The sequence below is a fragment of the Corvus cornix genome, chromosome 2 (assembly GCF_000738735.6).
Source record: "Corvus cornix cornix isolate S_Up_H32 chromosome 2, ASM73873v5, whole genome shotgun sequence".
Taxonomy (NCBI): domain Eukaryota; kingdom Metazoa; phylum Chordata; class Aves; order Passeriformes; family Corvidae; genus Corvus; species Corvus cornix.
Window position 1 is genome coordinate 93028612 of NC_046333.1, and position 17639 is coordinate 93046250.

At 41.3% G+C, this 17639-nt stretch overlaps 1 protein-coding gene and 1 long non-coding RNA gene across 3 annotated transcripts in view; one reads left to right on the forward strand and one right to left on the reverse strand.

Moving 5' to 3' along the window:
• Window positions 1-8303, forward strand: LOC109143859. 2 transcript variants are annotated; one of them, XR_002044236.3, is made up of 3 exons: window positions 1-1275; window positions 1907-2098; window positions 5658-8303. It is a non-coding gene; the product is annotated as an uncharacterized LOC109143859 (long non-coding RNA). The 2 variants fall into 2 exon arrangements; XR_005601401.1 differs by lacking the exon at window positions 5658-8303 and having other exon boundaries at window positions 1907-3427.
• GLIPR2 (GLI pathogenesis related 2) overlaps window positions 2337-17639 on the reverse strand; it is a 26426-nt gene continuing 11123 nt past the window's right edge. The window contains exons 2-5 of the mRNA XM_010393851.4: window positions 15367-15475; window positions 11884-11987; window positions 4871-4948; window positions 2337-3901 (exon numbers count right to left, since the gene is read on the reverse strand). Coding sequence (XP_010392153.1) covers window positions 3741-3901; window positions 4871-4948; window positions 11884-11987; window positions 15367-15475 — 452 coding nt within the window. The 3' untranslated portion in view covers window positions 2337-3740. The remainder of the gene's footprint in view (window positions 3902-4870; window positions 4949-11883; window positions 11988-15366; window positions 15476-17639) is intronic.

Consider the following 17639-nt stretch of genomic DNA (forward strand, 5'->3'; position numbering starts at 1 on the left):
CACCGCCGGAACACCGCCGGGACACCGCCGGGACACCGCCGGGACACCGCCGGAGCGGGCGGGGCGGGGCTGGTGTTCCGCGGGACCGGGGTGGCGGGAAAGGTCAGCGGTCAAAAAAGGCCAACTACGTACTAGACTAAGGGGATGTTTGATCACAGAATCACGGGACCGTTTGGGCTGGGAGGGACCTTAAAGATCACCTAGCTACAATCCTCCTTGCCACCCCCATCCAGCCTGGCTTTGAACAACTTCCAGGGATGGGGTCCACAGTTTCTCTGGACAGCCTGTTCCAGTGCCTCAGCATCCCCACAGTGAAGAATCTCTTCCTACTATCTAATCTAAACCTACTCTCTTGTCAGTTTTAAGCCGTTCCCCTACCACTACGTGCCGTTGTAGAAAGTCCCTGTGCAGCTCTCATGCAGATCCCTTTTACACACTGGAAGAATGCTGCAAAGTCTCCCTTCAGGAATCTTCTCCAGGCTGATCAGCCCCATCCCTCCCAGCCTGTCTTCATAGGAGAGGTGCTCCAACCCCCTGATCATCCTCATGGCCTCCTCTGAACTTACTCCAACAGGTCCACATCCTTTTTGCACCAGGGCCCCCAGATGCTCCAGGGATGCAGTAGTCTGGAGCAGGGAGAGGGTCTCACCAGAGCAGAGTAGAGAGCCGAATCCCCTCCCTTGCCCTACTGCCTACGCTGGTTTTGATGCAGCCCAGGACACCGCTGGCTTTCTGGATTGCAAGTGCACATTATCAGGTCATGCTGAACCTCTAGTCAAACAAAACCCTGAAGTCTCCTTGGGAACAGGTTTTGTCCTTTTGGGAAGACAAAGAAGGGAAACTGGCAGTTGGCAATGCTTTATGCAGACTTCCTTTTTCAGCACCTTGTTAAGAACAATCCCAGTTCTTCCCCAAATGCTCTGTTATTATTGAACCCAGAAGACTATAGAAGACTAGAAATGAAGCCTCAGACTAGCAAGAATTCCTCCTCTTCCTCCTCCTCTTTCTCCTCCTTCTCCTGCAAAAAGACCTTAAAAATTATCAGCAGGCCTCTAAAAAACAGTATGTTTCTCAGTTTAGTCTGTTCTTTGTTCCCAGGGCAAATGTTAATTCTACCTCTAAAACTCTGTCTGAGGAAGCTCTTAAACATCTTGTTTTGTTCTAACAAGACAGGAGATAACCTTTCTTTGCCACCTCCCAATCTCCACAACTCTCCAAGATGTAGTAGAGAGTGGGGCAATACACCAACACAGAGCCTTTTAATACTGATGGTTGGTAAGTCAAGTTTCAGTGTACAATTCCCCAAAATCATGTGGCTTTTGAGTGAGTCACATCAGCAATGTTACCCTTTCCTCTGCATTTGGACTCCTACATACACCATGGTTTGCTGCACAGCCAGAGTTCATTTGCAGAAGATATCAGCAGCATAATCTTGGGTCATGAAGAATTAAATTAACAGTTTGGCATTTTTTAATTGTTAATTGTCTTTGTGGAGTGCATGAAGCAAGCATTGAGGCCAATTGAATGGCTTTGTGCTTCTTTCATGTCCAGCTACCTCTGATGCCCCCTGAAAATGCTCTGTCTAAAAACCTCCAGAAGTTCACTTGCCATTATCATTTTAAATAAAGATAACTGCAAGCTTTGTTTTGTTTTGTCCTCTCTTTACCTACCTTCCCAGTTCTCTCTGAACTTAAAATATAAATCCTAGGTGGCAGCAGAGAAAGATTCTGACTTGACTCACTCAACTAAAATATGTACAGTTTTGCATCAACCATTCAAGGAATTACAGGGCCAATAACATGAAAGTCATTAGGAAAAAACCAGAGTATTTTAATACTGCCTGTTTATTTAACATCAGCTTTTAACTTTTTCTCAGTTGCAGCAAGCCTGTTATTTTTTTTTTTAGAAAGTCCTGCTTTCATTCCCATCTCACTTGTCAGCTGAGGATTGAGGGGAGGAAGGCCCTGAGGCTGCAGTTCCTGAAACACACACACCTGAGTGGGAGTCGAGTGGGTTTCCTCTACTGACAACACGTCAGCCGAGAGAGGGAGCAGCAGAATGAAATGAGATACAAAGCAGGAGCTCGAGAGAGAAAGAGGTATGCCTCTTCAGCTTCAACTCTTAGCTCAGCCTTTAAATAAATAAATAAATCAGTGAGGATTTATGATCTGCTGTATGATTTAGCCTCTCTTGGAAGGTCTCTTCTTTCTTTCCTGGACTAGAATACTTACTGCTTTTATTTCCCCCTGAGTTACAAAAGTAATAATGTCATATGTTAATGTCCTGGAAATAAAATTTGAGGATTATTCAACAAAGAATCAGGTAACAGCAAAGGCTTGAGTTCATATTCAAAAATATTTATTTTTCAGTTGTTCATGGTACGTGTCAAATTCTTGGTTACAGCAAAAAATTGTAACAAACAGCATCACAGTGACATATAATCAAGCCATAAGAGTGCAGTTTATTACAACCGTGTAAACAAAAAGAAGTTTTTCTGTAATGGCACTGTTCATAAACCAAATTATGGCATACAGAATCTCAGCAAAACTCAAAAGACACGTTTACAAAGAAAACAAAACCCCAAATTGAAACACAGTATATGAACCTGTACAAAATGGCCCAATCCACGTTTCAGAGAAAAGAGTGCCCTCAAATTTTTTCTTGGCTTGTTCTTAAGGAATTTAAATCTTCATTGTTTTCAAGACATCAATCCAGCATGTGAAATATTACTATTATTGAATAATATGAATAAAGAGCAAACATCTCTTAATTATGACAATGTGAATATCCCTACTGTTACATTATTAAAGGAGACGAGATGATTTGGGAATGTTATTGTCTGTATAGCACACCACCTTTAAAAGGTATTCCTTAGAAAAAAAAATAAGTTACTGAGAAATAAAATCCAAAGTGCACCACCAAAGAAACATTTTTGTGCATAAATATCAAAAAGAATCTTATTTTTCTGTAACAGAAGTAAATAATTTGATTATAATACAAGGTACATACTGTAAACTGTAGGATGCACTTTGAACTTGAAATACATTCATCTCAAACATATTTTATATATTAGCACCTAAAATAGGATTTAAACAATTTTAGGTGTTTTTTTCAGATCATGCATTAGTTATGGCTTGCTTGATGGACACAGTTTTGCCAGCAGCCTTTTAGTGTTCTGTGAGATCCTCTTAATAAAAACACACAGGTCTGAATGCCACTACATTTTACACATGTACCTTTCATACAGGAAGTTTTGCATATGTTCCATTTGCAGCGAGGAGGTCCCACAACAGCAGGAGGTAGCGACAGAGCAACAAAGGTACAGTTATTAAAAAGTACTGGACAACTGGGAGTACATAATATAATTACAAGCTGGTATCTTCAGTTTACAGAAAGCTATAAAGTTTTGTGCTTTAAAAAAAAAAAAGACGTTCAACATGTGCTTACTCACATGCTGACACAGAGCTCATGCAAACGATTAAAATAAATCTTACCCATTTTACCCTTCAGAAATGCTGCATATAGTTCATCCTCAAATAAACTGAGGACCCCTCAGAAGCAACAGGGGCCTAATGTGCAGATTGACTTCAGCAAGATGTAATTGCTTCCTCCACAATGAGAAGTGAACAGCAGTATCAAACAGGAAATTTCATTGAATCGTGCTTCGTTTCAAACACTGTTAGGTCCAAATCCAGGTTCATTTGTCATTAAGCATTAAGACTACCTTAAGAAAAAAAAAGTTATTTTCTTGGAGGAAGAACATTTTCTTCATAATAGCCTGGGTTTACTACATTTCCCGCTGGATCATATCTAGCCACCACAAACGTTGAGCCATCACTAGCAGATGCTTTTCCAACTCCCATCTTTTTTGTGTTCTTCCAAACCATGGCTGTGAAGTGACCTAAAGAAAGAGAGAGAAACATACAAAAGCACTTTAGATACTAAATCTGTAACATTCCCTTTAACACGTGAGGTGCTGGGGAAAGAAAGAACAATAGGAAGCTGCTTCTTTGTCTAACATGAGAACAAACTAAGGACATGAAAAAGAACCCTATGTCCAGCATTTTGCTTGAAAAACCATAATCTGATCTGTTTTCATACTACTATTCCCATTTCCATGTCCTATATCCAAATAAGAATACGTAGCAGGAGAGTCATGAAAGAAGTAGTTTGATAAGTATCTGACGTAAAATTTGACAAAGACATCACAGCTTTTACTCCCTGCAGTGAGAACAGCAGTTCTGAGAGTGACTATTATTCATTTGCTTTAACCATTTCATACTCCCCCATGTGTTTGCATGTGCCACTGTTCAAAAAAACCACTGTTTTTGTGGCTTCTTCTGCCTAGTTTAATAGCCACCCCTGCATTGTGCTGCTCCATCAGTTGTTCCCTCTGTGCATAGACAAATCCCCAAATCAGGGAGAAAAGCGTGATTTTCTTAATCTGAAACAAGGTCAGGTACCTCTCTTGCTGAGCATTATTTGAGGAACAATGTTCTTAAGTTCATTCTGCACTAGCTTGTCAATATGCAGCCAATGACCTGTTCCCAATCTCCAAATTTTAGCTGAAGTGATCTCTGTGAGTGGAGTGATACAATTCAGCAGAAGTCACATCTCAACGTAAACAACAACAGAGTAATTTAGTAAGACTTCTATATGATTCCAATTTAGTATTTCTTACAAATTAATTTGCCTTAAATAAAAAGTTGCCTGTTCAAAATTTTGGAGTTGGAGGGAAAATGCAGTACTAAAAAACCCCTACAGATTTTGCTTAGTTTCTCATTTCTGAGGTTGTTTTACACTGTTGTCAGTTTTTAGCATAATAATAGAAGATGTGTTTTTGAAGAGACAGTTCCCAGTCTGAACTTACCTGTCCCAGAAGAAAACCCTGGGTTTTGAAAGCTGTAATTTTTTATTTCACTGTACCATCTGTCAGCCACATCTTTTCCTGGAAGACAAAAGAAATGTGCTGCAAAATTGTGACATAAACACAAAAGTGTAGCTCACAGCCTGCCCAGCAAGATCTTCTGTAACTTTCAGCTTGGAAGATAACGAAGACACATCTCCCTCATCTTGGATAAGTGCTCCTGTCATCAGGCTCATACACACAGCTTTCACCAGCTCCTTCCTCTTGGAATGTGTTTGGAAATGCCTACCTGTGCCAGGTTTTCTAGGCAAAAAGCCACACCTTCCAGCTCCAGCTAAACCAAAGAAAAATTACATTTCTGACGTCTTTTAGTTTCCCATGTTCTCATCAGCATTCAATATTTCAGATTTCTCAGTGCATTTATTTTTAATGGTTTCTACCTACCACTAAAGCCATTGTGAAGGTCCATTTTGAGGCACTCTAATCCAGGGTACTACAGAAACCTCAAATACTCATACTTAGGAGCTGCTTCCATGTGGAAGTCTGCATGTCTAGCACTGTTTCATCCCATCCAAGGCCTTCACTGACAACAGCTGTATAAGGACTATGACTACAGCCAGGGATGTAGCACAGACCAGAATCTGCAGATGCTATGCAGAAAAATGCCAAATGTTACTTGTTTTCCATTACTGGTTGTTAGGAAAATCTTGTGTCAAACACCAGGGGGATGAGAGGGGTCAGGTTTTTCCCTGAGCAACATCGATAATGAAATTTCTGCTTCACATTCCAGGATGTATCATCGACGCAAGGCCAGGAGATTTCAAAGCAAGTTGCCAAAGCTGTTAAGCCTGCCATCATGAAGAATGCAGGTCCCTGGTGGACTGTTGGCTGCAGAAGAGCAATGACTCATGCTTTGCTATTTTGCAGCAAAAAGTCTTAAACTTGCACACTTCTAGAAGTCAGACACTGCATTCGCTGCTTTAAACTTAACTTAAACTTCAGTTTGTTATGACTGAAGTTGGCTAAAAGGATGATGCTGTTAGCCTGGCAAGCTGGTTATCAGAGCCATAATTGATAAGCAAATATTCAATGAAATGCCATCTCTAGAGAGGTTTGTGAACTGAAAGTACTATGAACTTTTATGCCACACTGCTTGTTGGGAAGAGTTCTTAGTAGAGTCAAATAATTTTTTTCTACATAAAAAGGGAGCAAAACCTCTCTTGTCTCCCAAAGTAAAAGTTTCAGGAATAACTATTGGTTTCTTCTTTTCCTGCTCTCCTTGCACCAAAAAAACAAATGCAGTAGACCTGTAGCATGGTTGAAGTATGTAACACATATTTATTTGTTCATTTCTTACTAAAGTGGAAATGAAAACTGAAAAAAGGTGCAAATAGTGACCTTTATGCAATACAAGGGGAAAAGAAAAAGCACATAGTAAAAAACCACACAACAAACCAATCAGATCATCCTGTCCCACTCACTTTCATATCGATGAAGGATTTAGATGTGTTTGTGGTAAGCTGGGTGTAACAGAAGTACAGAATATGACTGCTGACGTATCAGGCCTTATGAAGCCCATGTATTTTATGTGTACAAGTGCTGAAGTGACTATAGTACATAAGTTGGATTTTAGCAGATGTAGGACTGCATTCTCACTGCTGCCAGCATTTTATTCCTTCTGTTAATGTATTGGTATGAAACAGTATAAAGAGTATTTGAAGAGAAAGTCACCTCCACTCTGCTTACTGGAGCTCTAAGAAGTGTGCCTAGGCTGCATGTGACAGAACTTAAAATCTCCATAATAGCAGTATTGCAGGGCACATGGAAGCTTTGACAAACACAACATCTCTTCATAATTAATTTGCTTTTAATTTAAAGAATACTATAATGCGAAAAAATGTTTACTTTTTAATTCAAGGGAGATAGCAATGGCATCAGGTAAAACTCCCTCAATCCTGTACCTGAAAGACAATGAGCATAGTTGGGCAGCACAGTCTATCATGTATTAATTCCCAGATTTCAAGGATGAAAGCTTTCAACAGACTGAGGCCAGGAAGTTAAAGCTTAGAAGCTGATCACTGTTCTCCATTTTTCACATGCAGGATCAAGTTTTCCTTATATGGCATTGCTGTCATCATCCTTGAATTAAAAGAGTCATGGCCTCATAAGCTGTGGGAAAATAAAGACTGACTTTTTTCCAGCAAAAGAGAAGTTGACCAAAGGACTAGGCAACTTTTGACAAACTCCATCTTGAAATCATGTTAAAGCAGTGTCCTGTAAGTGAAGGGAATGGATTGTATCTGTCACATGGCACAGGAAATGAGGGGGGACTCCAATGTGGAAGTTATTGCCATGTAAGAAGACAGGTAGGTAGGTACCTAGTGATTAAACAGTCTCTCTTTCTTCTGAAATACTTTTCTTCTAATTCTTTGCCCTTTGTGGAGCAGTAAACAATGCCCTGGTGGGACACAAGCCAAACCAGTGTTGAAAGTGACAGCTGGCACACAGGGGACTAAGGAAAACCCCTGTTTTGAGCCCAGTGACCCCCAGACTTCCAGAGAGAAAACAGCACAAGAATCAGGAGTGCACTGAGCCTACCTGCTTTAGCAGCAGCTTGTATCCTCAGAGTTACTGGTTCAGAAAACTGACCACAATATTTCCATTTAAATTTATTATGGAATAAATTATGCAGTCATATTTAGGGTCTGTTTTGATTGCTTTTCAATGTTTCATGGGAAACAGCTCCCCCTGCTCCCAAAGTTCCCACAAAACAGGGGAAGTTGGTTGATGTTCAAAATGCTTTTCGGTCAGAAGGAAAAAAACACAGAAAAGAAATTGCTCACATCCCTCATTCCTGATCAGAGCAGAAATGATAAAGTTTACTCCTCTCAAAAAGCACGTGGATCTGCCCTGCAGTCAGAGCTGCAGCTTCTCTTCCATTGCTCTGCTTGCAGAACTGATTAATAAATATTCTGCTGAGCGTTTTTAATACCCTTCCTGTTTGCACTGCTGTAAACCATACTCAGAGTTCCAACAAACACTTTCACTATAGAAACACAGTTTGACTCCACCCTTCTCCCAGTGAGAGTTCACTGATGACCTGCTCAGCTAGGCTTACTAGATGTTCATTGCAGAACAGGCTGAATCTCACTCTAATGAGTTTCAGTTATGATGGACAATCTTCCTCACATGAAAACTTAGTGCAACAATCCTTGAACTAGCATCCAGTTATAGTTTTGCCCAAGACTAGGACCAGAACCAGCACAGTAATTTGATTTCATTTACATGAGATACAAGCCTGCAATGTGGCCACACTGACTGTGCCTCAAGCTTCCTCACAGGGTCAGAGGTGTGACCATGTGGGGTCCGTCCATATGTAGGACTAACAGTGTAAATTATGTCCCCCTTACTATCAAGGGGCCACTGCATGTAAACAGGTGCCATCACTCCTGCCTGGCTGTGCTCTGCACCTCATCAGTTGTGCAGTTGTCTCATTAAATGTCATTTCTAGTTATTCTCCTGGGTGAGGAGCTCTGTTCTGTGGATGTGGGGGAGGAGAGTGCCAACAGCTGGTACCAGACCAAGGGTTGCAGAGACCTCTGTGTCTGCAGTGCCAGCAACCGGAGCACCAGCAAAGCACAAGGGGGACGTGGTGGTGAGCAGGTGAAGTGCTCTGGCAGGAGTTGCTACACAACAGTATGACCATTGCAGGGTGAGTTCTGGTCAGCAGCCAGGGACCCATGTGTGTGAGATGCACTGTACTGGCAACTGGAGTGGAACTGCAGCCTCAGGAACTGGTATGTCCAGGTGCAAGCTACTGGTGAGATTGGGATCCAGGGACAGCTACTGGGCAGACTGCATGTCTGAGCTTAGTTACTGCTGGGATTCACTCTGGAATTCTATTTCTATTCTATTATTTTCATACATATATATAATTCTATATATTTTAACAATATAAAATATACATTATCTCTACTTCTAAATCATTTACTGAGAAGTATGTTTGTATTTTTATATACTATATTAATTTACTATATATACTATTTATATACTATATTAATTTATATACTCCAGTAACATATATCATTGGAATCAGCTGAAAAAGGAAAGAGGAAGAGCCACTGGTGCTCTTCATTTTAATGCTGACTGCACCTGTTTGTGCTGCTCTGCACATGTACATGTGTCCACACTGTATATGTGTGCTTATGTGTGTAAGATTGGAAACACATTTCCAGCCTGTGCAAGACTGGACACACATTCCCAGCCTCACCATTGGCAACACAATGCTGTGGCAGCCCTATTCCTCTATTCAGCTCGCCTCAACATTTAATTTCTCTGGGCGCAGCCTTACAGTTTCTCCTCAAAACAAAGAGTGCTTAAATCTTCAAGTAAGTTGCTAAAAACATTCTAATAGACTCACACAGAGTATATTCCTCTGCAAATGGGCAGCACCTTGGTGATCTACTTAAAAACTACGTTTTCACAACATTCCTCCCACCAGTCTGAGGGGAAAGGGGGTAGATTTAACATTGCCGCCAAAATAAAATATCTACCTGGACTAAAGTCATACCAATGGCTTTTGGAAGTAATTCTCTACTTTCAACATCCCTCATGCAGGTCCTTATTTTATTTGACTTTAATTAACAGTACTGTATGAGCCTGGTTTTAGACAGCAAGAGATACATCAAGGCAGGCCCTCAGTCAGAGCACACCCCTCCAGGGCTTGGGCAGACAATGCTTGTGCTGTTCTGCCCACTAGCCCCAACCTTAGGAGACCCAGATTTCTCCCACAACAGATGTGGGTAATAGCACAACATGGACTTCTCTTACAGACTCTCTAGAGAGTTCATAAGATGCAGTGTTTCCACCAGCAACACAGCATGTTCTTCACAGGCACACTGGCCATCCCAAACAGAATTCAGACATCCAGTGCTTGCCTTCAGCCTCCCGACACATGAGAAGTGAGACGAGGCATCCTGAGAAGCCTGACACAGCACAGCTGCCAAGGCAGGCTGCAGTCTCTTGCATCAGTGGCAGATGACAGCTCACTTATTTGAACACAGACAAAGAAAAGTCTGCCACGGAGCAGTTCCTGCAGGACTAGAGGGAGGAAACAGCTGTCAACTATTTCTTGGATTACAGGGATAAACATATTTCTAGCAACAGCTTTAGGCTATGTAACTCTGAAATCCTGAATAGAATTCAAGGTATTCTTTACCAGGAGATGAGTAATATTAGAAGGCTTTACAGTTGAAAGCTTAAATCTTCTCTGAAACAAGAAATGCATCTTCTGGCATCATTACAGAACTCAGTAAGAGCCAAAATAAACAACAGCATCACTTTTTGAGAGAGAATACAGAGTATTCTAGAGGTTTATTGAGTCTTGCTTTATCTGGGAAAGAAACCAGAAGACACTGCCTGCCTTTGTTAAGCCCCTGAATGGATGTCTTAATCCAAATTGCAGCCTCATTGAGCAGGGTACAAATTAACCATCCAGAGGGAACTATATGAGAAAAAGAGAAAGAATGAACCAACTCCACGGAGATGAAGACTAAGCCTAGATGAGAAAATAAGTTCCTTTGAAGAACTAGCTTTCTCATTCTGGTACTTCGAGTAATCCTGCTGCATTGGAAATATAGAAATGTTTCACAGAACAAAAGAGGATGTAGCTTAATTTTCTCAACATGGCATTTAATCATGGGGATAAAAACCAGCAAAACTTCTCAAAACTGGAAAGTTATGTATGGAAACAGTTCACTGAAGAAAACAGACTGGATCCAGAGAAAAGGCAGACATTATATAGAAGGATTTGTGTGTTATGTTTCCAGCTCTCTAAATGGGAATTCCGTGGCTTTAACCTCGGGGGAAGGAGCACAGGCCATTAACACAAAGAAGAACTAAGCTCAGTCAGTGAGTCATAGCAACTATGCAAACTCTGCTGTACATCTGTGTTTTCCCATACTGCTCCAAATCCCTTCCTCACACCCTTGCAAAGGACAGAATGCCAAATATGAGCAAATCAAATTGTGTTTTTCCACCATAGGTTTCTTTTTCAACATGAAAATATACCCAACTTGGGACTAGAGCTGGCACTTGAATCAAACAGCGTCCCTGAGACTAAAACTCACTAAAATTTGCAGGTCCTTCAAATAGAGCCTCCAGCCTGTAGAAATGAGCTTCTGTTTCCTTGGGGCTGTGCTGCAAATTCCAGGGGTAGATTGGAATAAAGAAAGCAAGTGGCTGCTTTTAATACATCCCACCTGCTGTCCCAGCAGGCTGAGGCATGAGCCCTGCTCACTGGAGGAGGCAGGAGGGAAGAGCCTGCTGAATCTCTCTCCAGCTGAGGGCTCAGTACAGGCCATCAGCCTGACCAAAATGCAGTTCCTGGGGCACCCAAACCAGAGGCTTCCAGTTACATTTACAGTCAGAAAATACATGGAGTAATTTGTCTTCAGAAATGAAAGCACAGAAAAGGGCTTAAAGCCTCTTTGCTGACAGAGTGGAAGATACTTGTGGAAGGACATCAGCCACTGCCACTTTGGTGTCCTGTCCTCCGCTTTAGCCCCCACAAACAGGAACTGCTGTGCAGTGTGCAAGACACATTTTTCCACTTCCCTCACCACAGCTGGGCTGTGGGCAGACCTCTCCTTGGCTGGGACAAACTAAGGATAAAGGTGAAGTACGGGGCATTGACAGCTTCCTTCTCTCCTGCCATGGATGCACGCTAAAGACAGCCCCACAGCAGGGACATACGGAGCAGCCTAGCTGCCAAGCCCTGCCTCCAAAGGGACAGAACACACCACCACAAACCCTACTCCCTCTGTACCTACATATGCTTCTTGCTCTCAGGACACACAGGTGACTGCAAACCACCATCCTGTCTCCAGGGAGCATGGGCTGGGCTATGGTGGATACATTTCTGAAGTAGAGGAAACTCCAGCACTCTTGCAACCAAATGCTCTGAGCCCAAAGGCATTTATCAGGTGTCCGTGAGACAACAAGAGAAGAGAGCTCACCTGATTGGTCATAGGATGCCCATGCTAGGTTTTCTCCACATTTCCCATTAGCAGACTCGGAGCTGTGCTTGAGGACCCTTGTGGTAGCCAGTTCTTCTGCATACCTAGCAAAGGAATCCACACACTGGGTCAGGGACCACAGTTGCAATGAGCAGAGAGGAAGAGAAGGATATGCAAACAAGGAATTGTGCTGGAAGATGATGGGTTTAAGTCAAGTTGCAAAGCCCTGAAGCCAGAGATGCTTTAAGCTTACATAGATCTACAAGTTAGGCAAAGGGAAAATATATTTTCTCTATTTTTCATGAGCATCTGTATCACTTCTGAGAAGAGCCTAGAAGAAATCAAAGGGTAGATCCCCTTCCACCACATTGTGACTAGCACCTGGAAATCCGCTGGCCATCCTTAGCCACAGCTGGTGGTGGAAAGGGAAGCACCTACAGCAATTGTTACAGGTGTCACCTCCTGGCATTTCTAGGTCCCTCACAGGAGTAAATTAAATGTTCTCAGTGAGACTGGAAAAAACCAGAAGTGGGGATTCAGTTAAAGCAAGCATAAACCCCCTACGTTTACAAATGAAAAAAAAAGTCAAATGCAAAAAAAGAGCAATGTACCAGGCAACAGGATGGAAGAGAAGGGGACCACATGGACACTCTGAGGCAACAACTGTGTAAACCAACACAGGCATAAGCAGCACTGTTTCTATAGAAGTTGACGTGTGTGAGTGTGGGATGTATTTTATTTTCTTAGAACAATAGGGTTAAGAAGAACATAATGGGTAAAACAATTACTCCCTTTATTCAACACTGGAAAGGCTTCAGTGCAGAGACAGGGAAATTGCAAAGACCATTTGTTATTTCTTACAGTGACATCACAGAGAGTCATCAGGTTGTAGATTTACAACTCAAGTGAGACAAAGCACTTATTCCACACTGTGCAGCAGAAGTCAGCGCCACAGGACAATGCAGACACCAAAGCACATGTTGGGTTGAAAAAGAGAGAGGCAAATTCACACTGGATGGATGTGGGGAGGAATCTTCACGGCATATTAAACAAGAGCAACAAATAAATGAGGATACAACTTACTTCTTAGGAAAACCATAATTTCCAGGATAAATCTGTAATTTCCAGGAGAAGATAAAGGGGGAAGGATCACATTTGTTTTGTTCTCTTACTCCTTCCCTAATCATGAGCTACTGGCATCTCCAGAGACACAAATTTTGTCCAGCTGAACATTTTGACCCAAGCTAGTACTTCAGTCATTAGGTTCTAATTTCCTTCTGCCCTAATCTTCCCACCAAAACAAAAAAAGGGAGTATTTAGCTACATCCATTAATTTAGAAATAATGAAAACTTGTGTGTTGTCAGTTTGCTAGATCCTGGACTAGAGGATCTTTAGATGCTATCACTACAGTCCTGTAATTTTTCTCAGGATCCTCGTATCCCAAGTTAGAGGCAAGACTGGGAGAAAGTACACATTGCAGATGGATGAAGCTGCCAGGGATTTCAGACAAAGGGTGATTTATCCACTCCAGCTCAGGAAGTTGAAAGCATGAGATTTTCATCTGAGATCATCACCCTATGCTTCATTACAGTCAGAGATAAACAGACACCTGCTGAGGCTGACTCATCTCATGTTAAAGCAGGGATCCAATAGTCAGTTCACCTGTCACAATAATTGGACCTGAAAATAGTAGGAAATATACCTTTTTCAACACAGATAGAAAAGCACAGAAAAGTACCCAGAGGTACACCAAATACATACCAAAGGTATGTATGTAGGATATACCCAAAGAAAAGGTGAAGTTCTTCTTTGAATTTAAGAATATACAGAACCTGTTGTGACAAATATGAGATTTCTTTAATTTCATATCTTTTATTCAGATCAGAACATTTCTGGTTCTTGCTATCAACCAGTTTTACCAGTCTCTGTACATGTGTCTCTTAATTCTTACAAGTTAAGTTACAGACCATAACCAAATAAAGGTTTCCTATTGTTATTCATCATAGCAGGGCGTCAGCTGAGTCCAGAGATGGCTGTGAGGAATTTCTGAAGGATCTAAAAATACCCAGCAAGGGCAACAGCACACTTAGAGATAAATGTGGAGCAATGCATATTTGATAGAATAATCTAAACTATTCATAAAAGCCAACTTGTTCAAACCAAGTGTTGCACTTTGGAGACACAACAAGTGCTACTGACAAGTCAATGAAATCTCTTCCTCACTGTGAGCATGAAAAACAGAAACAAAAAATCCCCTTAGAAGAACTGAAGGAAAGCCCCAGCAGATTACAAAGGCTGGTGAATGAGTCACTGGCATTCCATCTCCTAGAGATACTGTGTCCAGTTATAGTGATGTCTCAAAAGAAAAATAAAAAAAGTAGCAACACCAAGTTTTTTTTTGCTGCCAGAGGTCATGTCCACGTGCCATGTACATGGTGTGCTGTACAGCACAACAGCTGGAAGAGATCTAGGAGTCAGGAGCCAGCACATCTGTGTGACATCTGTGTCCCATTATGCTGGGACAGTAAATCACATTCTGGAAAGACTACAGGATCCCTGTCTCCCAGTTACCTGGTACAGAGAAATCTGCATGGTTATGGTAGAAAGCCTAATGGCAGGAGATCTTATGACTAGAGTAGGGATCAAACTGGCCACCATTTAGTATTATTTATCTTCTTAAGAGTTTAATCAGCATTTACTCCTTCAGTTATCTCTTTTGTACTGTGAGGATCAGCATAAAAAAAAGAGAAGAATTTTAAATCTACTTTTTGAAAAAGGTTGCTGTAAAGGGAAGGAAGTTAATCTGGTCATTGTAAGCACAGTAAAGATGACAAGCAGTATTGGACTCAAATTTCTGTAAAGAAGACTCAAGTTAGAGAGCAGGAAGATAGATTCACTGTATGTTAGACTGAGAAGAAGTTGTGCAGTCTTCAACACTGGAGAAGAGACAAGATGTTTCCTTCCTGACAGAATAGAGAACATTTAATGCTTTTGCTTTTCGGGCCAGGAGATAGATAATTTGATCTGAAATTACTTCCTCCTGATTCCACTGATCTTAGACCAGTCACCACTTCTTACATGAAAAAGTTATTTTCTCACTATTTCAGCAGCACTGGCTATTCTGCAGATGACAATCCCTTATCTGACAGAAGTGCTGTTTTAGCACTTCATGGTGAAGCATGTTTTAGACAACTACCCTCTGCAGAGGACACCTACCAGTGCAGACAGATGTAGCCCACATGTGAAAAAGGCTCCAAGAAAGATTTATACTGTTGTGACCACAGAAGTGTCCATGTGACCAGCTAATGCTATGTGATGGAGAAAGAGGGGACAAAAGAGTGGAGTCCCTCACTTTCTACTCAGTAAGTCTTCATTGGGTTAACAGCATGTCAAAAGGCAAATATTTTTACAGTAAACACAGTCAAACCTAACAGACAAAAGTGTCACAAATCTCATTAGAGAAAAGAAAGGACTGAACTCACAGTTGGGCTCCTCTGTTTAACTTCTTGCAGAGTTTTAAAGGAGGGACTCCATGTTTCTTCCTGTAGTCATTGTGTGCTTTCAAGACTTCTTCAGCAAATTGTTTGGAAGCTGAAATCACATTAAAAAAAATTGAAAGGTCTGTCAAATACAGACATTAGTGAAGAGAGAAAAAGCATTCCCTGTGCCTAAAGACACTGATGCAGGCTGGACAGAAGAACACAAGAGTACCACCCACATTACCTGGGAGCAGGATCAAATGAACCACTAATGACTTCCATCCAGAAACAAAATCTAACAGACACTCCCATCGGGAAGCTACAGACTCACCAAAGGTTGAAGAAAACTGTGATCCTTTCTGAAGAAAACTGTGATTGCTTTCCTCAATAGCAAGGTGATTTAAGGTTAGTGAATCAGTTTGTCAGTTTAAAACAGAAGTCAGTTTGACTGACTTTCGTTTTAATCTATCACTGCACTGCATCACCATTCCAATCTCAGTGTAAGCAACAAGTAAGTCCTTCAAGGAGATGCATTAAAAATGCAAATGATTGTCCATGTATGCAAGAATTATCTGTATTAGTTAGGGCACCACCTAAAGAGAATGAATATAATAAAATGTTTAGATCTCTGCAAGTACTTTGAAACATGCACCATTCTTCTTATTCATTTCATAGTACAAATTCATAGACATCTCAAAATGCACCTTTATTTGGCTCAAGACAAATAAATGTTCACAAACAGCAAGTAGTAAGGAAAGAAATGACTACTGGGGATGACTTCTTCCCCTGTGCTAGAGTGTATTCAGTAAACATCTGAGTTGCAAAATTACTGCAAAGCTTTAAAAGAGCTCATGTTTGTACTCCGGTGAACTTGGGGCTTTAAGCACCACAAGACAGAGGACAAGCTATCAGTCACAGTGCAGTTCACTTTGACAGCAATTTCATGTTACCTCCTCTTATGACTTTGTTCATTTTCCCCAAGATTCACAGAGGGGAAAAAGTCTTTCCATTGGTCACCTTGTGGAATTTGCTACTTAATGAGAAATTTGGAACCTGAAACGGGGCATTGGGACAGTTAGAGTGGTATAAATAGCATCTTCAAAACAGAAAGACAATTTTCACTTTATCTTCCTGAAGCATCTGAACAGGGCAAGAGAAATCTTTAAGAATTTAACTCTGCCTTTACTGTGACACAGGTTTTTATATTTATTAATGATGCATCAGCTTCATTTCTGAATATCCCAACTAGCACGACTACCATAATTTTCCTTGTAAGACACTTCGGAAACCCAAACAGGTCTCATGACTAGAAAGTATTTCCTGTTATTAACCTTAGATTTCTCATCTTCCTCTCACTACTCAATCCTAACAATTAAAATCAATCATTCTCTGCTGTATTAGCATTATTCTCTTCTGCTGTTTGTAATGATGCACTTTTCCCTCAACAGAGCTGACAGTTTGCATGCGCTGCTCTCAGAAATTTTTCCTAAGGTCATTACCCAGCTCACTCCCATGCTTTAAGGTGTTCTTGGACTTCTCTCCAGTTTCCTCAACAGTGCTGGGATAATACAGCAGCCTAAAATAATCTCAGTATCCAATGCACATAAGAAAGCCCTTACAGTTTCATGCAGTACCTCAAACCTTTTGAACACCGTTTGAAGTTGGGTTGACTCTTTCCTGACTACAGTGTCATTATGGACATATATCTAATATATTCTCCAAAACATGCTTTCAGGCTCTCTTTTTTGGTATCAATTTGCTGGCATAACACAGCAACCCTGTTGAGCAAGGTGACATCTGCCCACCATCTTCCTCCTCTTCAGTTCACCCTCAATTTTGTGTATCACAAGTTGCACATCATCAAACAAAACAGGCACCTTCATTCTGGTATTCGAGCACACAAACACCTTTTTGCTAATGAACCTGTCCCCTCACTCTTGTTACCATTGCTCACAGCTCACTGATCCTGCCAGGCCAGAGTCCTAAACCTCTGACCTACTGTGTCATAGGGGTACCTGATTTCTACAGCATCTATCACAAGCCACTGAGGAAAGCAAGCCTGCAGCCAATTCACCACCTTCCCTGATGCAGGGATCCAAGCTTACAGCAAGGAAATGTTAAAACAACCTACAAATTAAAGACATTGAAAAACACGGTTTTGAAAGTTGCATCACATACTCCAGGCTACGGGTTTTTTGCTTGAGACCATGCTAAACTTGTGGCTGTTATCACCTGGACTTAATATCCCATCTGCTCAGCACTGAATAGGAGATAAT